The 26,012-nt window shown below is 37.9% G+C and overlaps 2 protein-coding genes across 16 annotated transcripts in view; one reads left to right on the top strand and one right to left on the bottom strand.

Moving 5' to 3' along the window:
- The window catches only part of RUFY2 (RUN and FYVE domain containing 2), a 62,819-nt gene that overhangs the window by 30,835 nt on the left and 5,972 nt on the right, over positions 1-26,012 (top strand). For 7 of the 9 annotated variants that reach the window (XR_012498513.1, XM_074339513.1, XM_074339512.1 and 4 more), the window contains 3 exons: positions 24-72; positions 4,404-4,481; positions 4,576-6,591. Coding sequence is in view for 7 of the 9 variants with exons in the window: in XM_074339513.1 (XP_074195614.1) it covers positions 24-72; positions 4,404-4,481; positions 4,576-4,719 (271 nt within the window). In the remaining 2 variants the exon portion in view is untranslated. Of the gene's footprint in view, positions 1-23; positions 73-4,403; positions 4,482-4,575; positions 6,592-6,648; positions 7,821-26,012 lie in introns of those variants that run through there. The other 2 variants (XR_012498511.1, XM_074339514.1) reach the window with 2 other exon arrangements.
- On the bottom strand, positions 6,909-17,874 carry HNRNPH3 (heterogeneous nuclear ribonucleoprotein H3). Of its 7 annotated transcripts, none has more exons than XM_019731747.2 (10): positions 17,616-17,792; positions 12,688-12,822; positions 12,038-12,176; positions 11,348-11,532; positions 10,836-10,922; positions 10,413-10,528; positions 9,316-9,451; positions 8,449-8,544; positions 8,274-8,366; positions 6,909-8,144 (listed from the first exon to the last, which is right to left on the bottom strand). In XM_019731747.2, exons 2-10 carry the CDS (start codon positions 12,797-12,799, stop codon positions 8,068-8,070), a joined length of 1,041 nt encoding a protein of 346 aa, XP_019587306.1. In that variant the 5' UTR covers positions 12,800-12,822; positions 17,616-17,792; the 3' UTR covers positions 6,909-8,067. The 7 variants fall into 7 exon arrangements, with proteins under 7 accessions (XP_019587306.1, XP_019587308.1, XP_019587310.1 ...); XM_019731749.2 differs by having other exon boundaries at positions 11,393-11,532; XM_019731751.2 differs by having other exon boundaries at positions 17,635-17,788.

Here is a 26,012-nt window from a genome sequence, read left to right as displayed (position 1 = left end):
GGATCTATTTGTAATTTTTTTAGATCAAAACTTAAAATAGAAGATATAAAAGAAGCCAACAAAGCATTGCAGGTGAGTAGAAAGTTTTCCTTAAGATATATGTGAAAGTCTTCAATAGAAGGTAAAGCCCTGTATGAATCTAAGGTATTATTATTGAATTCCAGGATTTATAGAGGTAAAAAAACACTGAATGGGGAGCCTCAGTGATGGGGATCCAGCACTTTTCTGTACCTTTAGAATCACATTATTAATCTTCAAATTGGAAATGACCTTGGAAATAATTTTGTCTACCTTCTATACAGTGTGGCGTGATACAGTGGAATTGCCTTTGAATTTGAGAATCCTTGAGTTCCTGTGCCAGTCTCTTACTAATTTTGACCTTGGGCAAGTCACATATCCTCATAGAGTCTGTTTCCTCTTCTGAAATGGACTTACGATTTTGCATAGCGTTGCTTTGAATATTGGGTAGGTTCATATATGTGAAAGTGGTTGGTACAGTATATGGTTCTGAATGTGTCTGGATGAAAGAATCCCTTCTATAACATAGGCAAAAATACAGTCTCTGTGTGAGTACTTCAGTGACAGATGGCTTCCTCCTGCACAAGCTACCCTTTTTGTTTTTTATCAAAGTGTTGAATGAAAATAATTTATAGTCTAATCGTGCTAGAAAGACTGAAATAATGGCACGTCTCTTGTTCTTCACCCCCTTATACCTTATCCACCCCAGTTCCTGCCTCCTCAAGGGAACTACTTTTAATTCTTTTAGTTGTTTCTTCAGGCGTTTATCCCTGTTTCTAAATGATAAGTAGTATATACTCTTTGTTCTTAATTTATTTAAGACCAATCTATTTTAGACCCATCTATTATTGCCTGGTTAATATGGTGGATGAAGAGTTTTGCTGATTTTCACCCTGGTCTTCTCTTCCCTGTCCTCCCAGTATAATTAAGTACAAGTTTTTATGGAATTCATTTACTGTATATTCTTCATTATGACTATTTCAATATTGTTCTTTGCTGGGCCAAGTAGTGTACTGTGATTATATTTTCTTTCTTGAACTACTTTTTATTTCCTCTGGGGTTAATTGCCTGTTTTTTTTGTTTTTGTGGTTTTTTTTTTTTGTTGTTTAGTTGTATTTGAACATCAGTGTTTTCTTATACCTCTATAAAATGTTTCTTGATAAAAGTTTTTCACATGGTAAAATGAATGAGGTAATTGGGTAATTCTTTCTTTGTTCCTTGGAATCCTTGGATTTCTGTGTTCTCCTCTACTCCTGTCTGGTCTGGTCACCCATCCTGACATTTCCCTTTGCTGGCCATTCTTTGAATTCTCTTTACCCTTCTCATACGTTAGAGCTCCTGTTACCTGAAGCCCGTAACTTCTTGCTTGGTTTACACTCTTGTTTTAATCAACGCATCCTTCCTGGAAAGTGGTGAAGATTTTAAGAATTTGCACATCTGCATATGCCTTTATTTTGCTCTCGATTTTAAGGAGATGGGTAGGGATGTTTGCTCAACTGTCATTAAACCCTGAAAATTTTTTTGTTAAATATATCATGTACAAGTGAGACATACAGTAAAACTTAAAAATACTGACATATTCTGCTTTAGCTTATAATGAATAGAACATATGTAGTCCCTGAGTGCATTCTTCTCCGGATAGTAACAATCCTCTATTTTGTGTTATGTTTTTTTTAAATATAGTTTTATCATTCATGTCTGCCATTAACAAAATATCTAGATTTCCACATTTTCACATGTATGAAAATAACATGTGACTTTTCTTTTTTGTCCTTGCTGTTGACCCGTTGTTGGCCTGTGACAGCTGTTTACACATTCTGCATTTTATCTGGCTGCTTGTACATCTTAAACTTCTCTCAGGCCCTTATCACCTGTAAAGTGGAAGTTAAATCTAAAGGTTTATGCAACCTTCAGGTGCAACCTTCTGTGGGGCTTTATTTCTACTACCGTATCTTTAATATTCAGCAAGTTCTTATTTGCTCAGTTTTACTTTTTAACATAGCACCCTGTTATTTTATCTGAGAATATATAGTATTCTTTAAAGTTTTCTTTGGCTACTGTCATTCTGTATTTCTCCTGAATTTCATTGTTTCTTTGGCTGAAGTACTTCATGCCCGTTATCATTCCTCAAATATTGGATAATCCACTTTCAATTAAAAAACCCCACAAATCTTGGAAGCCCTCTGTGTGATGGTTGGGTGGATGGGGGTGGGCTGTTGTATATAGTCTGGTAGGCTTCAGCATAGAGAAAAGTGTTAACTAGCAAACTGTTGGGTACCCTCTCTAAATGGTTCCATCTACAGGAGTTGTCTCTGGGGCAGTTGAGTTTCTCCAGAAAAAGATCCTCTAATGTCCTGTCTGGTGGAGTGTAACTCAGGTGGCTGACAAGGAATTGGGCAGAGAAGAACAGCTATTTATAGAGCAATAGCTTGCAGTTCTGGCTTTGCCTGTACTCTGTTGCACTTCCTCGAGGAAGCAACTTCAGCTCTCTGGACCTCACACTTTCTTATCCACAAAATGAGAGCTGTAGGTATTGATCCCTGAGGTCCCTTCCAGCTGATACATTAGGGTCACCCCATAGTGTACAGCTTTCTCCTTGGGAGATGGGCAGGGTAAATTCAGTCAAATTAAAATAAGTCTGGGGCGGCTGGTTAACTCAGTTGGTTAGAGCGCAGTGCTCTTCAGAAGGTTGCAGGTTTGATCCCCGCATGGGCCACTGTGAGCTGTGCTCTCCACAACTAGACTGAAGACAAATACTTGACTTGGAGCTGATGGGTCCTGGAGTAAAACACTTAAATAAAAGTTTAACAACAACAAAAATGTCTGGAAGGCCCAGCCCTAATATCAGAAGGGGTCACCTCTGAACCTAGTGGTGTGCCTGGAAATCTTCACATCAGGCTCTCCATCCTTACAGGCAAAGCTGGGCAGGAAGCAAAGCTGCTTTCACTAGGTGGCTTTGGGACATTTGGCAAGTGCCTTTTCTTTTTATGGTGTTCATCAAGTTGGGTTGGATTATATTTTAAGGTCCCATATCTTGCTTTAAAAATAAAATTCCATGATTCAAGTTATCTTATTATTTGCTGGTGTTTGATATAAACTATTTTTTTAAGCCTTCCCTTTTTATAATACTGTGCTCTAAGGAAACTTAGACTGCCTCATGCGCAGGAACCCAACACCGTTTGTCTTACTTCTGCTCTACAATAGGTGTTATTAAAACAAAAGTACCTGAAATTAATCTTGTGATTTTTGTCTGGGAATGCTTTAGTGTTCTTTTATCTTAAAAGTCAGAAGTCTTTTAAGAAAACTCAGGTTTGTTGGGAATGTATCTGTGGGATTTTTTGCTTGGAGACAATGGTCCCTGTGCCTCAGAGGTGCCTTATAGATGGCACTTGTTCCACCTCCTGAGCTGGATAATGTTTATACTTGGTACTTAGGAAGCAGCAGCAATGTGGCTTAGGCCAAACTGTTTTTAAAAGGAATGTGATGGGCTTAATCATAAGTGCTGAGGGCTCTTCCTTCACTTGGGTCTTTTCATTATAAAACTGGCACCACATAACAGAGTTGCTTTCATAAGGAAAATGCTCTTTCCAGCCAAGATATTTGGTTGGTTAAGAATGGGTCAAGTTAACTCCTACCTGTTTAAGATTACTTACGTTTTTTTTAATTAAAGTTTTTGGGGTGACATTAGTCGTTACATAGATTTCAGCTGTACAATTCTGTAATACATCATGTATATCTCATTGTGTTCACCACCCAGTCAGTTCTTTCCATCACGATATATATATTTGACGTTCATTTTCTACTGAGCTATTAAACTTGTGAGTTAACAGAACTTGAGGGGATAGCCATGTAAAACTGAATTTAAGGTGAAGTCTTACTTAAAATAATAATGAACTCTAACATCTGATTTCCAAATTCTCTTCAAATTTTAGGGAATTACTGTATATGTAAAATATATATAATGCCAAACTCAAATGCATTTCGGTGAATTTATCCTTAAACATTGTCGGACTAGGTAATCTTGAAGGTTCTTAAAGAAAATTCCCATCAGTAAGATTATTTTTAAAAAACATTTTATCATGGAAATGTTCAAACATACAATTGTAGAAAAAAACAAACCATTACCCAGTTTCAATATTGATCAATATATGGTCATCTTGTTTTACTTATATTCAACCCGTATTTCTTCTCACCAATTATTTTGAAGCAAATTCCACACTTATTTAATCTACAACTCTTTCAGTATTTATCTTTCAAAGAAAAGAAGACTCATTTTTGATTCATCTATATATATTCCTGTTAAAATGTTCTCGGTTGAAAATGTTTTCACATGTAATTTTGTTACCAATTTGAACATTAATATCTACACTTTTCCTTCCTACTAGGGACTGGTTTGGCTGAAAGACAAAGAAGCAACACATTGTAAGCTTTGTGAAAAGGAATTCTCACTCTCTAAGAGAAAGGTAAGGGAAGTAGGAAGTGACTCCAAAAGTTTTAGTGCAAATATGGCTTCTAATTTTGTTCATAAAGTTTTTTCTCTGATTTTTCCAAAAATAGCACCACTGTAGAAACTGTGGGGAAATTTTCTGTAATGCTTGCTCTGACAACGAACTGCCTTTGCCTTCTTCACCAAAGCCAGTACGGGTTTGTGATTCCTGTCACGCACTGCTGATTCAGAGATGCTCATCTAACTTGCCCTAAGACTCAAGAACTAAATCCTTACTGTATGCCAGTACCTATGTTGAATGTTATGTATGAACATGTACACAACATATTCAGACAGCCCTTCTTAAGCAGCTTTCAGATAGTATTGGAAAGTTTTACCTTCCACATACATATTCATGAGTTGAGAAGTTGTATAATTTGGTATTTCCTTTCCCATTGCTATTCAAAAAGAATTTAAGAGGGCATGCTTTAAAATAACTTTAGCCTAATTCCCAATTCATGTAATAATCATGTAACTCTTAAAGACAACGCAAGGCCACATAGCATAGCTAACACGTTTGCCTTATTTGGTAATGGCCTTCTTAAACAGGGCTTCAGATTTATGCTCCTGATCGTTGTGTTGGTATTTTGTGGTGCCTGTAATTTTCCTAATGCACTTTAAAGCTTAATGGTTCTCAGAGAAAGACTGAAATTATTATGTAGAACTTTTCACAAGCATTAACATTCCAATTCAAGATTTTCCATTAGCTTGGTAAGGTTTCAAGCTATTTGCCATTTTTCTCCACCTTCCTTTGCCCATTTTGCATTAGAAAAAGCCAGTATTTTGTAAAATTTACTTTTGGTCTTCCTCCTCTCTAAAAATCAATTTATTTGCTGATACCTTTCAGATACAGTGGATTCAAGAGGTATTATTTTGCCTCAACTTTTTCCTTAGTTTGAAAGGAAAAACCATCATCTTTTTACCTTAAGTTGCTACTTGCAGATCTTTCCAGCAACTTTTAAGCATTATATTATAGTGGTCTACCACTGCATGAGTAAAAAATTCAGCATATATTGGGCATCTCTAGGCCAGGGTCTTTAGAAGATATGGTCTCAGCCCTGCAATGAAACATACTTGAACCATTTCAAGCACGATTCAGAAAACACTAATCCTCTTGTATTGCTTATAGCATACCAAGAGTTTAATCTCTAAACTTACCCGTATATAAGTATACATAATTAATCACTTGAACAGCATCACTACTTGAGACCCTAATTTTTCTTTTTTCTATCAGTTTGTAATTTCAGCCATGCACTTTAAGCCTGTGAACTTTTCAAAGAATGTCATATTAGGACTCTTACATTACTTCTAGGAACATTAGTGAATTTAATCATTGCCATTTCTTTACCCCCAGGTGTTACTTTATTCTGTAGTAAAGTACATCCATTGAAGTTTAAAATTATTTAATTTTCTAAATTGCCAAAGTATGAAACTAACATTTTACTTAAGACTTATTTTCTCCATAACTCAATTGGATGTCTTCAAAACAGATTTTTAGGTCTTTCTTGAATGCTGGTAGAAATGTTATCAAGAGATATGAATTATATTCTTGAACTGTTTTGTATTGATGGAATGGACTAACATTTTTATGATTGCTGAAAATGAGAATAAGCAAAAAAGAAAAATTTCAAATACTGTCTTTTTTATTACTATGCTTAGAACTTTTAAAATGTCAGTTTTGCTTAAAATTCCAAGACTGATTTTTTAGTCCCCCTTTAAATTCTTTGCCATTCAAAACTCACGTTATCACCAGATTTGGACTTTTTGTAGGCAAGCTTTTATGACAGCAGTACAACTTACTCCATTTAGTTTTGGCTTTTGAAAAAAACCACGTATACTAATTTTGGATTTTGTTACAAAACCTTCAATTTGTATTTTGTGCTGTTGAACCTACACTTTTACTTTTCAAGTAAGATTTGCCCTCACAGATGTATTTATTTTATTAAACTTCACATACCATTCTCTCATCTAGCCAGTATTACAATAATGCTGTCATGGTGCCAAGGAATTGTGATTGTCATTCCACCCTGCAATGTTTTAAAATAAAATGTAAGTTTTATAAACCAAGTAAAAGATTTTGAAAATTAGCCTGCTTTAGAAGGGCAACTTTCATTTTTAACACTTTATATTTTTATTGCTTGAAGATTTTAATAGGGTACTCCTGAGCAAATAAAAGCACATAAAGGTAAGTGGTATGAGCCTAACATGTAAGGGAGTGGGTACAGGCGTTAAGATGAATCATTGCTTGTGTTGATAGAGAAGGTAGCCTGAATGTAGCCTAACAGCAGAAACCATTCCTTAGGAGTCACTTTGTCTAATCTTCAATTAGACACATTTAGCATCTTCTACCAATTTGATTTGTAATCAGTAAATGACACAAAGCATTCTAGGACAGACACCATACTATTATCTCCCACATGGATATTTATTACATTAGTAACATTTCTAGCAAAAACAAGTAACAAGTTCAATAACTCAGTAACTGAATTCACATTAACAGGTTTTATTTTGATCCATTAGCCAATTTGGATATTGATCAAAGGGATTAAAAGTAAAAAGCACCTTTTCCTGGCTACATATAGTTTTTAACACAATGGCTCTAAAACTCCAAACAAGTATCAGATGCAAAACCCAACTGTAGGACTCATTTTAATTAAGACTACAACGTGGACTTGTCTCTTACATTTTTTAAGTTACACAATTATTAAAAAACCATATGCTTTAACTGTTGGGCTGAAACCAAAAATACATCTCTGAGAATTATACTCCACAGTAAATACCTTTGTACTTGTACTGAATTCTGGTGTCACTGAGAACCTTAATCTAGTCTAAGACATTTTGAGATAACACAACTACCACTTTTTTGGATACATTTTTTGGTACTTCAGTCAAGTGCTGAGAGGATTTTATTCTAAAATCTAGGGCTAGAATTTAAATTTCCAACACCCCCATCCCCAGGTAATACAATTGTGAATATTCAGAAATCCAGATACCTCTTACATAGATTAACATTTCAGAACTATGCCTGGTTAAGTGACATTTGAAAAAGACAAATATAGAATTAGCTGAATTTACACTCCTGAAGCCATCTAAACTCATCTTTACGTGCTACATATTTACAGTGTTGTCCAGGAGAAACTAAAGAAAAAAGACTATTTTCCAAGCTCTATTCCAGATGCCTGCTTATTAAGACTTACAGCTTATGCAGAGGTGAACCATTGTCCTCTAAAATTACACCGTACTACTTCTTGTAGAGCTAATAATAAAATACATCAACCCAAATCTTATGAAAGCAGCACATCCTTCGGAGTAACTAGTATATAAAAAGTATCAACATCAGTGGTTTGAATATAAAAATTTATTTTTAAGTCAAAGTATGCAACAAATAAAACCTACAGAAAACAGATTTTTCCCATCACAATCTGTTGCTTTACCAAATAATATTTTGAAAACACATTCCTTCAGTCATTATAAAGTTCTTAAAATACAAAAGAAATGAAATCTGTAAGAAAGTCTAGTAGACCAGATGCTGTTGTCAGGACTCTTATGTTGGTAGTTATGCTTTAATACATCCCACGCCATCCACCTCCACTCATGCCACCTTGCCCATAGTAACCTCCACTGCCTCCACCACCACGGCCTTAAAAAAAGACATTAAGAATTGTTTAGTAGGAGGTATCAATGTAGAATATAGTAACACATAAACTTTAAGTTGTCTGTACCACATATGGGGCTAACAAACTGAACTTCGGTAACCAATGACACTTACCGTAACCCCCCAAGCCATCAGGAGTACCATAGCCTCCGCTGTAATTGTTCCCCATTCCCATTCTTCCAACAGATCCATAACCTCCCTGATTATCTTAAAAAAAAAAAAAAAAAAAAAAAAGTTTTAGATTGATTGCTAAGTATCTAACTCTGCTTATTTAAAAAACTTTACATACCCATTCCATCTCTGCCGTAGCCTCCCATTCCAGAACCTCCCATTCCAGAGCCACCTCCAGGAGTAGAATTCAAGAAGAGTTCAATGTATCGGTGTTCTGTAGAGAAAAAAAAGAGTAACAAGGGAGAAAGAAATGATGGATCAAATTTAAAAGGGTGACTGGCTAATATTAACCTAAATGTATGCCAGATAGGGCTAAAATTTAGGTTTCGTTCAAACTGTACAGCCTTGAACAAGTATAGAACATGTTTTGGGCCTCAGTCTTATCTATAAAAGGGCTGATTCATTATTTTAGAACTAGCTGGTATACTTCTTAAAAAATATATTCCAGGCCCAGTCATAGAACTGAATCAGAATCTTAAAAGTACCAAGTGATTGAATGTGTAGCCACATTTGGGAATCACTGGTCAAGGTGAAATTTAATGGCTTTAAAAAACAGATTTGATGACATGCAGCAATAACTTACCAAAGTTGATCAATATACAGGTTAAGAAGTGGTAATAATTTACAAAAGGCACGGGAACTCGGGCAAATGCAAATAATAGCAAGCAACATACCTATTTTCCCTCTTTAATAACTTTAAGCTCCAATAATCTGTCAAGTATTAAGAGTGAATTAACTTCAATAAAAAGTCCTCTAGAAAGCTACTAAAGCCTAAAATTATAAGCAAGTTCACCTACCGTGTTTCCCAGAAAATAAGACCTAGCGGGACCATCAGCTGTAATGCGTCTTTTGGAGCAAAAATTAATACTGGGTTTTATGTTAATTTTTGCTCCAAAAAGACACATTACAGCTGATGGTCTGGCTAGGTCCTATTTTTGGGGAAACACGGTAGGAAATAAGATAGCATGCCAAGGATTCCACTTACGCATGTTATTCTTATCTTTAGACATGGCAGCTACTGCATCTTCATGTGTCACAAACTCTACATCTGCTTCTCCTGTTGCTCTGCCATCAGCTCCAATATCAATATGCACTCGTATTGGATTTAGTGGTGAGAAGAACTAAATAAAAGATAACACTTATTACTTATTTTTCTATTTATAGTATTGAAATTACCACGTGCCTTGGTTTTTCCTCATTCATTAAAACAAACTCTTCTACACTGTGTTACAAGGCTAACCATTCCAGAGGTTCTAGGAATATAAGACTATACTTGGAAAAAATTACAGAATTATCTTTTCTAAAATAAATTTAAAAAGAAAAATATTTCTAACCTAGAGAACAGGTTACCCTAAATAAATAAAAATGTTTCATAACCCCAGTACTTGAGAGAGTAAGTATCCCACTCCCAAGAAAGGTATTTCAAAGTTGTTTGAAATATTAACAGGTTTCCTAAAAGTATGTGCTGAGAAATTGGGTGTTACGATTCAGAACAATGGAGTTTGATAAACCTACCAACTATATATGGATATCTCCCAAAATACATCATTTAATTCTAATCATAAGTTAATCAGGTTTCAGTGATCCTAAAAGGCACCTGGACCTTAGGCCAATTTGTTTCTAGTAAGATCTAAAGCAAAAATTTTAAGAACTAGATAATAAATGAATGAGTGTGACTGGATATGGCTCATGGGCTGAGGTTTGCTGATTCTCGAACCAATTTGAAACCAACCAGTTTCAAATCAATAGCAGCATGTACTTCCATGATTTTCAGCTCCTCACCCACCATGTAGCCTAGAAAGCCAAACCAAACTACTAAAATGTATTGACTTGTTAACATATTCACTTTTAAAACTTTATACAGGAGAAACAATCTTCTAGTCACAACCACTCTATGATCAGTCTGTCACTTAATTCTTAACTGGACTTAAAACTTGTACTTGCTTGAATCCTATGTACATAGGTCAGCACACAACAGACACAAAAATACTTATCACTACTTAAAGATAACACTAAGAATCTTCAAAACTTAGATACTAGGACTAAGTATAAAACCACTAGTAAATTACTAAAATCACTCACATTAGCGATGTCATTTTCGGTTGCACGGAAAGGCAATCCTCTCATGTGTACAAAATGACCACCGTGAAAACCTGAACTTGCATCACCAGCTCCACCATAGCCATGCCCTCCCATACCTAGGGAATAAAAGTTCCAAGATTAGAAACTGATATGTGTAGAAAAGAAAGCATTTCAACAAAGCATTTCTTCCCTATACACCTTTCCCAATTTACACCTTTTTGACAACCTCAAAAGATCTTAACACAGGTGTTCTGAACATCAAAGAGAATTTACTTTTAAGTATACATCATATAAAAGCCCAATGTAGGAATGCATTAAAAGATGCCTGAGTTGACTTTATATAAATCACTTATATTAGGACTAGGTAGTTGTAAAGCAAATACTTAAATTGAAAAATGAGTATGTCTTTAATATTTAGTTTACCTCTTCCATCTCTCATTCTGTCATCAAAGCCATCATTTCCATAGCCATAATTATTATAGCCACCATAGTCATCAAAACCTCCATAACCTGCATAATTTGAGAAATACACGGATACACTTTAAAGAGATACATTTTATAATCTAGTTTACAAAAGCACACTTTGTGATAAGCAGTCTGGTCAAATTATTATTACAAAGTTTACAACTCCCAACATGTGAAAAAAAGCAGTTAATACTTGGTGGAAATTAAAATCGCAAAAAAATACTTAGATATCAAAATTTTCACCTATGCCAAACAGAAAAATGTCAACATTTTAATTTCTGTATACATTATCTAGGTGCTCATATGTGCATCAATCAAGTCCCACAGCTAGCCATGGGAATTTGTATTTTCATGAACAGGTTTTAAAACCTAGTAGGTACTGAAATTACTGCCATTTCTATATTTCTTGACAAAGTGTCAGGAATATTAAGAAAATGACAACAGAACCTTTGTTCATTAGATACACATACCACCATCATATCCATCACCTCCTCGTCGCATTCTGTCATACATACTTCCACGCCCAGCTCCATAATAACCCCCTCTTCCTCCTATTGGTCTATCATATGGTCCCGGTCGCTGGCCCAGCAATCTTCTTGGTGGATCATATAATCCTCTGATTTCACTCCTGTTACTTCTGAAGATCTCAATATACCTATTTAAAAATGGTTTAAGGTATAGGTTTCAGCTTAAATGTATTAGAGTAACTAAGATATCGGGCAAAATGCAGTAAGTTTTTCTATATCTAGATACATTAGCCAATTTAAATTGCCTAAATACACCATAAAGTTAACATTTTAACATCTACAAACTTAAATAATACTTAAGTTTACATAGACAAATTAGTCATTTGAAAACAATTTATAATATAATTTTAACTTGTTTCCTTTAGTACATGATAGGTGTTTAGAAAAAAATTGATTATACAAAAGCATTTATCAACATCCTACAGAAAATGGAAACAATCTAATTTTAATTTAAGCCAACTATTAGCATTAATTCCCCACCCAAATCTGTAGTTTCCAAGTTAAATTTAGATAATTATCAATTCTTTAAAACTACCCCAGAAAAATGTTACTGTTACCCCCCCATTTAAGCAATAGTGACCCACAACCCCCAAAAATAAAAATTTAACACCATCCCAAACTCTCCATCCCCACCTGTGCCCTATTCTTTCCTTGTGTTTCCCCAGAGCATTTTCTGCTATCTCCTTTGAAGCAAACTGCACGAAGGCCTCCCCTGTGCTTCTCCCCTGGTAGTCCATCGTCAATGTTATCCCATTTGGCACGATTTCCAACCCTTTAACCCAAGGACAAATAACCCCATCAAGGGGAACAGTGTTAAAGGCTGAAACATTCCCATCTGAATCAAATATTTAAAACAAGTCTAAACAAAACAAACAAAAAAAAGCTTAGTTCCCCATCACCCCATAATACAAATGGAAGATTTTTTCAAATATTACTGGATTACATAATTTTTTTTGTGACCAGTGTCTTTTAAAATTATACACATACGCTAAAAGCCCACCTATATTAAAAGAAAAAAAAGCTCGAATCAAATTTATGCTCCATATGCTAATTCATGGTTCATTTTATCACACATTACTCTCAAGTTTATTGCACATTAGTTTTTACATATTCTACGCATTCTGCATTGAATATTAACTGGAGCACATCCCACAACTTAATACATTAACCAAGATATACCCAAATTAAAAAGTCCCCCAAATAAATGGGTTTTGCAAATTAAAAACTGAGTAATATAATGTAAAATTAAAATACTACTAAACTTTGACTAATACTAGAGGTACCTTGAAAGAACTGAACTATTTCCTCTTTGCTGCAACCAAATGGCAGTCCACGAAGTCGTACTGTCCCATCACTAGCGTCATTTGGACCATTATGTTTCATAACCCAATCCATCTCAATACCGTTTGATTTAAATGCTATAAAAAATAAACAAGCACATAAAGCAGTCAATCAAAATATACTCTTGTCAGAGGTACTGAAGAAACACCTCTCAGTGATGCATAACAGGAAATGTAACATACAGCTCAGTCACACTCCGGCGACAATGCCACAATACAACAGTACAACAGCTTTCTGTTTTGGTGGGGTTAAGCAAAAAGACTGGGGAAAGGCTGTGAAATCTAACCCTCCCACCAAAAAGTACTGAACTGAATTTCTAAGGGTCAAATATTATATGTTGCCTAATTTTAAGATAGCTTACATAATCCCACTATCAGTCTTCAAATGCTCCCTATTGCTTGACTGTCATTTAATGTCAACTTTGCCTTTCTCCTCTCTCAAAATTTTAATTTTCCAGGTTTTATTATTCACTTGAATAGTTTGTTCTGCAAATTCTTTAAAACTTCATTACTAAAAAATTGCACATAGTACTACTATCCACTCACAGTAAGAGCCTAAGTTAAAAGTAGGAGTATGCCTTGATGTTGGAAAAATGGCATTACAAAAGCCTAGATTTATTAGAAGCACTGTAATTCTGAACATATCAAATTGTTTTTGAAGGGGGAAAAATTCCTATCTCTATTTTAACTAAATCTAGTTTAAACACTCCTCAAGAGCAAGTTTTAAAATGCCTGAATTAGGCTGGATTTGAAAACTGAGGTAACAATGCCACTCAAAGGTGAATGCCTTCCAACAGCATCAGTTTTTTTGAAGCCACCTGTTTTGGAAGTTATTGAAGATAGTAAAAACATTCACATTCAGAAAGTATTAAAAAGGGTACAGTGAGAAGCCCTTTCCTTTCAAAAAGAACCCATCCACCCAGTCTCCTTCCCAAGACAACCATCCTTTCTTTTGAACTTCCAGAACACTATAAAAGAGGCTAATGCAGAAGTCCTTCAGCTGCAGAAACTTACCAGACCTTACAAATTTCACTGTGCAGCTACAAGGAATCCTACTCACCTGAATATTTCAAACCTTTCCCTCACCACCACCTCCCCTGTAAACAAAACAATTTGTTCAACTTCATTCCTTTATTTATGCTCAAGGATTCTATTTCATGTCAACAGTATTCACTAATATTTAATTTCAATAAGTATGATCTAATTAGCAGTGCAACTGTTAGGGGCAGCATCTGCAAAGAGTAAAATTTCTTTTTCCTAGCATCTACGCAGTTAAAATAAGCTAATGTAGAAATTTTCAAATGTGGTTATTAATCAAATATCTCTGCATATAAATCACCACCCCTGGGACCTGTTGTTTTTTAAAGCAAGTATCCTAGGTGACACTCTAGACAGACCCAAAATGGGAAGAACATAAATTTTTATCTGACATTACATCTTATTCTTATGCACACAAATAACTGGTATGAACCTTTTAAGATATAAAAAACTCTGGGTTTGAATCCCTAGTCTGTCATTCACTGGCTACTTAATTTTCAGCAAACTGCTTAACCCCTGTGTCCAACTGTAAAATAAAGCAGTGGTCTGAGACAGGACGACCCCTCAATGGTGGCTAGTGTTACTGGATTTGAAGAGGCTTTGTAGAACCAATGAAATGTACCACAAACAAAACAATTGAACCTTAAAGGATAGAAAACTACTGAGTCTTCAAAGGAGTAAGGACTGTTTGTTACAAGTCTTTTCCAAAGTCAACAAAAGCTTACATTTCCATGTTTCCTTAGAAATCATCTAAAGCAGAGAAAAAAAGCCAGGGTTTTGGGAAATGTTTACTACAATATGTTAGCTAGATGATTTTAAAACACTGTTCTAATATAGTAGTAGCCCTGAAAGAAGAGGGCCCCTAATCTGTTTAGGGAAAAAAGTTGAGACATTATGAAGACCTACCAATTTTTTTAAAATAAACAAACATTTTAAAAAAATAGCACCAATTTAAATAACAGCCATTTCCTATAAAGGGCGATTTAAGACAAGAGGGAGAGAGTATCCATCACGTTAATTTCTCATGAAAAATTTAAGAACTTTGCAAAGTCAATCTAAACTGTTGTGAAAAGACATTAGTGTGGTGCTTTTTATCATTTAGCACTTTTTTTTTCCCCAATGTAAAGCTACTGTTTTGGGGAACAAACACACACAAAAAAGGAAATCAACTTATCCGTACTACAAATCTTAGCACTTTCCAACAGACACTAGCAAGAAAACTAGTTTTGATTTTTTGGATCAGCCCATACCAATGACATCGATATAAAAACAACTAAAGTACTATGTCTAAAAACAAAAACAGACATACACACTGAACTGTTTTAAATTAGGAAAAGTTAAATTTTAAATTGGGGAAAAGTTCACCAGATTCGGAAGAAACTTTTATAGGGCACGTCTCCTTCCTATATGTATGTAGAGTACAAAATAATAAAAGGCATACTATTTTCTCTTCAAAAGTCGATGTTAGAGTCTAAAATTCTACTTACAAAACAAAAACCAAGACAAGCTATAGTCATACAAAAAGACAATCTGCTTTAGTACCTTCATAAAGATGTCTCAGAAACTAATAGTTTTTACTAATTATTCAGGACAGTCCATCTCAATTCTGCTTTTAAGAATGACAAGTGTTTAAAAATAAAAAATCACAAAAAAGGACTAATTAAAAACATCATCAGTGGAAATATTAGGATAACTGTAGTCAGCTTTGTAATTTTCTAAACATGCTAAATGAGACACCAGTCACAAAAAAACACATACGCATATTGCATGATTTTAAATGGATTGTTTGTTACGCAAATTTTATCTCAAAGCTGTTAAGAAAATGCACCTAACAAAGGCCAATGAAATATAAAATATCTTTACAAGAGATTATAGTATCTTCCAAGGTATAATACTTAAAAGGCTTTGATGCATCCATAAGTAACTTTTTAAATGGTAGCCCACTGGTACTAAAACATGAGAATGAACTTCAAATTTTGGCAAAAAAGTGGTGACGTTTAACTGAAATGGTTTTTCATCATTCCCCCCTTCCAATGTGCTTGCTCAATTTTGAATTAAAAAAGACACCACTAATACATAAAGGTGAGGTCACTAAAAATGAGTTTTTTCTAGAAGAAAGTTACCATCTACTACAGTTCAGCGGCTTGTTCATCAAAATAAGGATACCAAAAAAGAGCATGGTTATTGAAAATACAAAGGCAATTAGATGGATTTCCAGATTCTGATGCAGATAAGGGCAGAAAAAAGATTTCTAGGGCAATCCAATTAGGAAAGCTGTTATATCATATATTACTTTATAGGATAACTCTGGGCTGTCTTTTCAAAGTCCACTAAAATCATAAAACATCTTCAAAAAGAATGTTTTTGTTTTTAAAGCTGGAAAAGTAGAAAATAGACTTCTTGTAAAGACCCATATGCATTATGGGAAACTCTTCTCATGTCTTGCCTGTCCCTTTTGTACCTTGAAAATCACCTAGCCAGTTCTCCTGTGTTATAAGGACCAAAAATCATGGCAACCACATGACTTGGATTTGTTTTTCTGTTGAGTAAATGTATTTTATTGGTCAAAATATTACTATAGTCCTATACTAATGCCAACAGTCTTCGCACAAAATACAACTCTTGCAGATTTAAGTCAGTAATTCAGCACACACACACACACACACGCACACACCCCTAAGCCATTACTGTTTGTGTTTTAACCGTTTCTCAAATGTAAAAACTACGTAAGTTCTAACCCAGTACGTGCCAAAACTACACAAAAATCATTGCTAAACCATTCCACCCCCGCCCAAAAGTTCAATAAGCCGTATCATAGTCATAGTTCACTGGGCCCAGACGACCTATTTGAAACATGCCCATTTCACATTCCTATTTTCTAAGTCACCCACTTTTCTGCTTACAAAATAATTACCCACAAAGTCTTTACGTTTAAGATAAGCATGAAAAAGAAACCCTTCGGAAAATGAGTACGTACTCTTTTCGAAGTTCCGAATCTGGAATATAAGGGCCAGATAAGCGTCCTTTATTCCTCCCCGGAGACTTTTCGTTTATCTAGCTGCCCTAGAGACCAGAAAGCTAGGGAGAGTACTCCCCTTTACCCGCCCTCCCCGTCCGGCAGCCAAGCCTGGCTTAAAATCCTTCGCCACCGGGCGGCGGAATTACAAAGGAGACCGTCTGCCTCCTTTGTCCTGGATTTGGGAGTTGAGCGCCTTCGTCGCCATTGGCTTTCCTCCCCCAGCTCCAGCCTCTCTCATCTTGAGAATCTGCATCAGAAGTCACTCGCAGTCCCGCCAGCCCAGGTAGCCCATCCGAGACTGCGGAGGAAGGGAGGCCGCGGTGGGAGGCCAGGCCCATCCCGCGCCATTTCCATCGGGAACGCGCCCGCCTGCCCAGGTCCTCCCCCCACCCAACTGCCCGGCCTTTCCCTGCTCGTTTCGTTCCCCACCTTCACCCCCTCCAGGGCGCTCTGACCACCCTTTGGCCTTCTAAATCAGTTTTCGGAAGCTGAGGGGCAGAAAGTAAAAAGAGAGAGGAAGGGCGGGAAGCCGAGGTGGCCGCGCCACCGTACCCAAAATGGCGGAGGCCAAACCAGCAGGGAGAGGGGAAATGCTGGATGACCCCCCACTTCAGGCCTCGGCTTCGTCCACTGAAGTCGACCTGAGCAAGTCCTCCCACCCCCGGCATGCCGCCCTCCTGGAAGTGGGAGATCGCCTGGGAGGCGCAGCCTGGCCTCTTCCGAGCGGCGACCTCCGCACTTCACCCCCACAGCACCCCCTCCCCGTCTCTTTCGTCCTCCCGACTCCGCTCTCGAAACCACCAGCCCAACCTACCCCCTTTTACTTCAGATACCCTGTCCAACGACAACAGCGCCGATTCCGGGGCTCGCAATGTCCGATCGTGAGGAAGAAGTCGCTCGCGTACTGGAGCGCTCCCCACAACGGTTCTTCCAACCGTCTCCGGCGGAGGCAACCGCTATGGGAGCTGCGCAGCAGAGCGACTGGCTTGGGGGGATGGGAAAGCGCGAACGAGGAGGGGGTGGGCGGAGCGAGAGCAACGAAGACGGTCCGGCCCGGTGCTCGCGAGATTAGAGAGTTGGTCCCGCTTTGGCGCGGGCAGCAAGTAGTACGCTTGCGCACTGGTAGGCTGGACCACTGTTGGAGGGGAGGTGCCGAGGGCTGTCCAGTTAGAGAAAGGGGCGGAGACTTCCGCCCTTCCTGCTTACGGTACAACCATCAAGTTCTCAGAGTCCACCTTTCTGCCCTCTCCCGGACGATAAGTGGCGGTCGTCGTCCTGCTAACGTGTGTTGAAGGAACCGTGGTATCGCAGTTTGAAAAGTTCTCTGGTACTGTGCCCCACCAAGAACAAATTCCATAAAGGCCCCGCCCGTATCCTAGCGTCGTCTGCGTGGAAAGGGCGCCACGTGGTTCGGCTGCCAAATGCAGGGAGGGTTTTCCCCGTCCACCATGTTTGCATTATGCAGTGAAAATAGGAGTATTTCAACGCTGCGGAGATTCAGAAGTGCTCCCCAGGCCCCAATTTCGACTCTCGAGCTAGGGCTCCAACTTCGTCTGGCCCTGGCGCTTCCGCACCCCCAGCGGGTTTAGTCTGGGGGGCTTCTTGAGTGATTTCTTTCCTGCCACGTTCCTCTACAAATCGCTCCTCGCTTTCTCCTCGCCTTTGCGCTATCTCTTGCTTTTCTTTCATCTTTTCCACTGTGTAACGTCAGTGACCGATCAGTCGTTCACGGCCGACTTCGGGTTTTCGAAATAGAGCTTTGCATCCTTGAAAATTGCGTGTACAAGTGACATCTAATACTTTTTGATTGTGCTGTCACCAAGGTTCCTAGTGACCCTTTATAGCCTTTTTAAAATTAAGAATGCAAGCCCAATTTCTGGGAAGAGTGGAGGGCAGTACTGATAAAGAGATCAATGCAAATTAATGTCCAACGTGGGAACATACATGAAGTGAGAGGGAGAAAAAGAAATGAGTTTGAGCGCACTTGTTCCTGTAGGTTGGAAAGGTGGACAAAACTAGGTTGTAGACCCTCAATACCCAGCCAAAGCCTGGACCTTGTACTACAGATATTGGGAAGCCCGTAGAGGATGGCGTAGCAGGGTGTTGTTAGTGGAGAAGCTTGAACAATTTTTTCCTCCATAAGATCTGCAACGTGTAAAGACAGGAGGCCAGTTACTTTCATATAATGGAACCTTCAGTTTCATGGCTTTCATTCATTCTCAAATGTGCTTAAGTCAAGTGTGGGACAGTGAGAATTGATTAGGTCATAGTGCTGTATTGCCTTTCTTGAGCCCATTCCTTCAAAATACCCCTCAGAAAAGGGGGAAGGGACGGTGTGGTCATCATTAAAAGAGACAGAAAAAAACAGAATAATGTAATAATAGCTGACGTGTATTGAGAGCATGCTTGAGCTAAACGCTGTGCCCAATTCACTGACTATACAACCCTGAAAGATTATTATCCCCAATTTACAGATGAGGTTCTAGAGAAGTGAGTCCTGAGTTCTAGAGAAGTAAGAAAGTTGCCCAAGGTCACGCACCTAGTGGCAGAAGCTAGGATTTGAACCCAAATGAATGGTTTTACTCCAGGGACCAGGGACTTAAAGAACTAACCTTCCTGGGGTTGCAAATAACTTAACCATGCTAAGGGAACAAACATCATTTTAGGCAAATTGAAGTTACTTCTCCTAACAAACACTAGAGTTGTGATCTCAGGAGACCTTGCTGTTAACAATTTATTGTCTGGAGACATTTGAACAGGCCTGAAACTTGATGTCCTGGTGTCATTGACACTGTGAACAACCCCCCTTCCCCCCGCCTCCTCTTTTTAAAATAATTTCTGTGTTAGTAAGTCTCCAACCTCCCACACTTCGGATGGACTTCTTTTCCTCCGTTCAAGTTACATCCCTACGTCATCCTTTCAATCTTTCAACCTGATTTGCTGGATGGAATTCTGTAATCTCTTTCACCCTTTGCCTGAATTCAAACAATCTATTTACTGCCTTGTTGAGTTTGGCACTGCACATACTTACTTTGTGTGGTATGGGCCACAATCCTAAAATCATTCTAATGACTTTTTGCCACCACACCTTGATGTTTTGTTTGTGTGTGTTTTTTTTCTTTTTTTTTGGGGGGGGGAGTGTCACAATTTCTTTGTATCGGGCACTCCACTGTTTGCCAGTGTGAATGCTTACAAAGAACTTGAAATTAGTACATATATTCCTTTTGCTTTTTTATTATAATAGCAAGTAGGAAGCTTTGAGTTTTAAAAAAACGTACACTATATAGGGGTAAACTTAATTTTTATTTGGCTTCCTATTTTACTACTTTTCTCAACAACAACAACAAAAAGTCTATCAACTATTTCTATTTGCAAGTTGAATCCTATCCTGTAAGTAAGCCTTGGTGAACTGGTTCACCACTGCTCCAGTGATCCCTACAGAATTGTTTCCAGATGGATCTCTGTGGAATTGTTTCCATAGAGATGGTTAGAACTAAGGGCTCCCAGCTGCTTTTGGGATTTTTTTTTTTTCTCTTTGTCTTTCTTTCAGTCATTTCAGTGCTTTCCTATTAACATAGAGATCAGAGGGACCCTGGAGAGGATCTTGTTAGAGGCCATAATGAGAGAAAAGATGAAAAAGGAGAAGGAAATAGAAGTATCCACATCACCCAGGGGACAACAAGACAAGGAACATGTGATCATGTATTACACCATCCACATGAAGAGGAGAGGAAAATTCCATGCAGAGCCTGAGAGTAAAAGAAAGATGTAGAAATTGAAAGAGATTGCGCTTCTGGGAGAGGAAGACCCATTAAAAATTGGTTAAGATCGTTGTTCACATACCCTCAATGACATTCTAAAATAACATAAAAAGTGGGTTATCGTAATCTTTTTGCCTATATGAAAAGCAAATAAGTTAAACAACAAAACTTATGCAAAAGTTTCTACGAGCATGTCTAATTGGGGTATAGTTAATGCCTTCTGAACACTAAATCTGTCTTACTAACGTTTTGTGAAATGCTTGTTCTTGGATTTATAGCATATATATCTACTGTCTTTAGAAATCAGTGATCTTCTTTGTCATGATTATTTGTCAAAATTATTTCTCCAGACAAGGCTTAATGAATTACAGTTAACATTCTTAATAGTTTGTATCACATCAGTATTCATTCTGGGACTAGGGTAAACCAAAAGTCTCATAAATTTTAATAATTATACACTAAATAAGCAAATGGAAACTTAAAAGGAAGGAAGCACTTATCACACATTCTAATTTTTGAAAATATTTGAAAGTATTGAACATTCTTTCTGTTCTAGTAGATTGATGTGAGGAACAGGGAAACAGCTACAAAAGAAAGCTACTTAAGGCATTGAAATCAATTATACTGCTTTTAATGTGTCATAAGCACATTAATAACTTAAAGAACATGGCACAGATAGTAGAGTAACAGACCATTCTCCCCACCCCCACACATGATTTTAAACTGAGTGGTAGATACAAATATAGGTTTCATTATATATGTGCCTATGCCTCTCAGTGCACAAACAATGATGGTCATGTTGGGGATGGAGGCACTTTAAGTAATTTCCACCACAGTCTAGGAAAGTTATTATGGAGCAAGAAATAGAAGAATCAGGAGATAATGTAATGCTCCATCTAAAGTTTACAAAGAAAATCAATGGCAGAATTTAGAGTTGTCTTCCATAATGGGAGTCAGACAGGCCTCCGTTACAACCCCAGTTCTGACACTAATCTACGAGCTGTTTGATTTTGAGCTGAGGAAATTAACTTTTCTGAACCTCAGTTTCTTAATCTCTAAAATGGGTTGTTATGTTGTTATATAGGGTAGAGATTTTTAGTTGAAATAATAATTCTAGTCCCATCGTATTTCATATGTGCTTCTCATGTCGACAATAAATATGTTTATTGGCAGGCGTTAGATCCTTTTTTTTCTTTAATTTTGTTTGGGAATATTGGGGGCCAGTGTGTCTTTCCAGGGCCCATCACTTCCAAGTCGTTGTCCTTCAATCTAGTTGTGGAGGGCGCAGCTCAGCTCCAAGTCCAGTTGCTGTTTTCAATCTTTAGTTGCAGGGGGCACATCCCACCATCCCATGTGGGAATTGAACTGGCAACCTTGTTGAGAGGTCGCACTCTAACCAACTGAGCCATCCAGCTGCCCCTCCGGAAGCTCAGCGGCAGCTTGTTGTCTTGAGTCTAGTTGCCTTGAGTCCAGTTGTGGAGGGCACAGCTCATTGGCCCATGTGGGAATTGAACCAGCAACCCTTTTGTTCAGAGCTCACGCTCTAACCAACTGAGCCATCCGGCCGCCCAGATCCTTTTTTTTTTAACGATTAAAAGTTTTTAAGCCGGCCCGGTGGCTCAGGCTGTTAGAGCTCCATGCTCCTAACTCCGAAGGCTGCTGGTTCGATTCCCACATGGGCCAGTGGACTCTCAACCACAAGGTTGCCAGTTCAATTCCTCGACTCCCGCAAGGGATGGTGGGCAGTGCCCCCTGCAACTAAAATTGAACAGGGCACCTTGAGCTGAGCTGCCTCCCGGATGGCTCAGTTGGTTGGAGCGTGTCCTCTCAACCGCAAGGTTGCCGGTTCGACTTCCGCAAAGGGATGGTGGGCTGCGCCCCCTGCAGCTAGCAATGGCAACTGGACCTGGAGCTGAGCTGCGCCCGCCACAACTAAGACTGAAAGGACAACAACTTGAAGCTGAATGGCACCCTCCACAACTAAGATTGAAAGGACAGCAACTTGACTTGGAAAAAAGTCCTGGAAGTACACACTGTTCCCCAATAAAGTCCTGTTCCCCTTCCCCAATAAAATCTTAAAAAAAAAAAAGTTTTTAAAATAGTTGTAGATACACAGAAAAGTTGCAAATTTAGTATGGCAGTTTCCTGTATACCTCACTCAGTTTCCTCTATTGTTAACATATTATTATGGTACATGTGTCACAGCTAATGAACCAACATTGGTCCATTACTATTAACTAAGCTCCACACTTTATTTGGGGTTCATTAGTTTTTTCTTAATGTCCTTTTTCTGTTCCAGGATCCCATCTAGGCCACTGTATTAGTCATCTTGTCTCCTTAGTATCCTCTGGTCAGGTGTTTTATAGACTATCCTTTAATGGGGATTTTTCTGATGTTTTTCTTATGATTAGACAGGGGTATGGGTTCTTGGGAAGAAGATCACAGAGGTAAAGTGGCATTCTCATCTCATGTCAAGGGTACATGCTCTCAGTATGATTTATCACTGATAATGTTACCTTGATCACCTGGTTGAGGTAGTGTTTCTGCCAGGTTTCTCCACTAGAAGGTTACTTTTCATCCTCTTCCTGTGCTCTACTCTCTGGAAACAAGTCACTGAGTACAGCCCACTCTCAAGACGACAGGGGCATTTAAGCTCCATCTCTTGGAATGGAGAGTAGCTAGGTAAATGATTTGGAATTATTCTATAAGGGGGATCTATCAATACTTCTTCCCCTTCCTTCCTTCCTTCCTTCCTTCCTTCCTTCCTTCCTTCCTTCCTTCCTTCCTTCCTCTTATGTCTGTACAGACTCATGTATATATTAATGTTATACTTTGTATTATAATCCATTACTACGTTACTTATTTTGTTGCTCAAATTGTTCTTGCTTAGGCCGCTAGGAGCTTATTCAGGTTGGCTCCTGTATTTCTTTGACATGTTCTTATACTTCTTATTGTTTGAGCACAAGCGGTCCTCCATGGGTTCAGCATTCATAGATGCAACCAAGTATGGATGGAAATATTTTTTTTAATGTTAATTTGTTGCTGATGTGTACTATGTAGTTAGGCGTATGATGGTTGCATCTATACTGAACATGCACAGACTTTTCTTGTCATTATTCCCCAAATAATATAACAACTAGTTATATAACATTTACATTGTATTAGGTATTATAAGTAATCTAGAGATGATTTAACGTATACAGAAAGATGTATATAGATTATATGCAAATACCATGGCATTTTATATAAGGGACTTGAGCATCCTTGGATTTTGGTATCTGCGGGGGTTCCTGGAACCTATCCTTTGCGGATACTGAGGGACAACAGTACTGCCTTACTTTCTGGTACTAAAAGATGCTCCAGTCTCATCTGGTATTTTCCCTGCCCTGGCCCTAGAATCAGCCATTTCTCTAAGGAGCCCCAGTTCCTTTTATTATTGGGGAATGTTAATTTCTACATTTCCCGAATTTCCTTTTCCTTTTGTTATTGATATGTGAATTCATTCCATTGTGGCCAAAGGACATACCTTGTATGATCCAGGACTTTAAATTTATTTTTTGGCCTAACTTATGGTCTATCTTGGAGAATGTTCCAACCCTGTAGAAGAGTGTGTTGTTAACTGTAATTGTGGGATGTACTACAGATGTCTGTTAGGTCTGATTGATTTGTAGTGTTATTAAAGTCTTCTGTTTCCTTGTTGACTTTCTGTCTAGTTGTTGAATCCATTATTGAAAGTATGTATTTCAAATATATGGTGATGGAAGGAGAACTGACTCTGGGTGATGAACACAAAATGGGATTTATAGGTGATGTAATACAGAATTGTACACCTGAAATCTATGTAATTTTACTAACAATTGTCACCCCAATAAATTTAATTTAAAAAAAAAAAGAAAGTATGCATTGAAGTCTCCAACTACAGTATTATTGTTGAATGATATATTGCTCCAGTTCTGTCAGTTTTTGCTTAAATGCTTAATGTGTTTTGGGGTTCTGTTGTTAGGTGCATATATGTTTAGAATTGTAATATCTACCAGATGGATTGATCCTTTTTATCATTATAAAATGTCCCTCTTTGTCTCTAGTAACAACTTTTGTCTTAAAGTCTTATATTTTGTCTTATAGTAGTACAGTCAATCCAGCTCTCTTTTGGTTACTCTTTGTATGGCATATCTTTTCCCCATCTTTTACTTTCAGTCTATTGTGTCTTTGCATTTAAAGTTTGTCTCTTGTAGAAAGCGTATAGTTAGATCATGTTTTTTTAAAATCCACTCTGATAACAAAAATAAGGAATAAAAAAAGAAAAAATCAATTCTGCTGATCTTTGCCCTTTGATTAGAGAGTTTAATCTATTTACATTTAATGTAATTACTGATAAGGTAGGGTTTAAGTCTGCCATTTTGCTATTTGTTTCTGTCTTATGTCTGTTCCTCTATTCCTCCATTACTGCTTTCTTTTGCATTAAATATATATATATATGAATATATGTATTTCTAATAAGCACGTGTTTGTAAGTGTACATAAAACAGAAGGATACACATAGAGAGGACTACAAGGTTTTTTTGTTTTGTTTTGTTTTTTACAGGACTTTATTGGGGAACAGTGTATACTTCCAGGCCTTTTTTCCAAGTCAAGTTGTTGTCCTTTCAATCTCAGTTGTGGAGGGTGCTGTTCAGCTTCAAGTTGTTCTTTCAGTCTTAGTTGTGTTGGGTGCAGCTCAGCTCCAGGTCCAGTCCATTGCTAGTTGCAGGGGGCACAGCCCACCATCCCTTGCGGGAGTCAAACCGGCAACCTTGTGGTTGAGAGGATGCGCTCCAACCAACTGAGCCATCCGGGAGGCTGCTCAGCTCAAGGTGCTGTGTTCAACCTTAGTTGCAGGGGGCGGAGCCCACCATCCCTTGTGGGGCTCGAGGAGTTGAACCGGCAACCTTGTGGTTGAGAGCCCACTGGCCCATGTGGGAATCAAACCGGCAGCCTTCGGAGTTAGGAGCATGGAGCTCTAACCGCCTGAGCCACCGAGCTGGCCCGGACTACAAGGTTTTAAGTGTTATTATTTTACTTATTCATGAGATTGTAATAATCATAACATTTTCAAAAAACAGTATTTCCCACCATTGCTAAAGTCAAATCCAAATAGTATGTGTGGATGAAAAAAGGGGTTCTATAGAAAGTAACCTCAGGGTAATCTGATCATAAATCCCTAACTGGGCAGGTCATGGTGGGTAGTCACGCCTCGGGCATATAACTGTTTAGTAAAAGGTTTATCTTTGCTTTAAGCAAGCCCTGTCCATTGTTTCTGTGCATCTAGGTTAACACAGTTAATACACCTTTGAAACAATCCCTAACCACCCTCAAGAGAGCACATAATCTTGTTAACTATCCTTTAATCTAATCCCCACCTTGCTTTTTCCCCACCTCCATGTAATCTTCCTTATGTTCCCTCCAAAATT

The sequence above is a fragment of the Rhinolophus sinicus genome, linkage group LG07 (assembly GCF_036562045.2).
Source record: "Rhinolophus sinicus isolate RSC01 linkage group LG07, ASM3656204v1, whole genome shotgun sequence".
NCBI lineage: Eukaryota > Metazoa > Chordata > Mammalia > Chiroptera > Rhinolophidae > Rhinolophus > Rhinolophus sinicus.
The sequence above is the reverse complement of the archived record's forward strand: the minus strand, read 5'-3'. Positions and strand labels throughout refer to the sequence as shown.

Coding starts and splice junctions, on each gene's coding strand:
- HNRNPH3 (XM_019731747.2), bottom strand. CDS start 12,799: ATGGATTGGGTTATGAAACATAATGGTCCAAATGACGCTAGTGATGGG. Junction 12,177..12,687: donor AATAGTTCAGTTCTTTCAAG/GTACCTCTAGTA, acceptor CTTGGGTTAAAG/GGTTGGAAATCGTGCCAAAT. Junction 10,529..10,835: donor CAGAATGAGAGATGGAAGAG/GTAAACTAAATA, acceptor TTTATTCCCTAG/GTATGGGAGGGCATGGCTAT.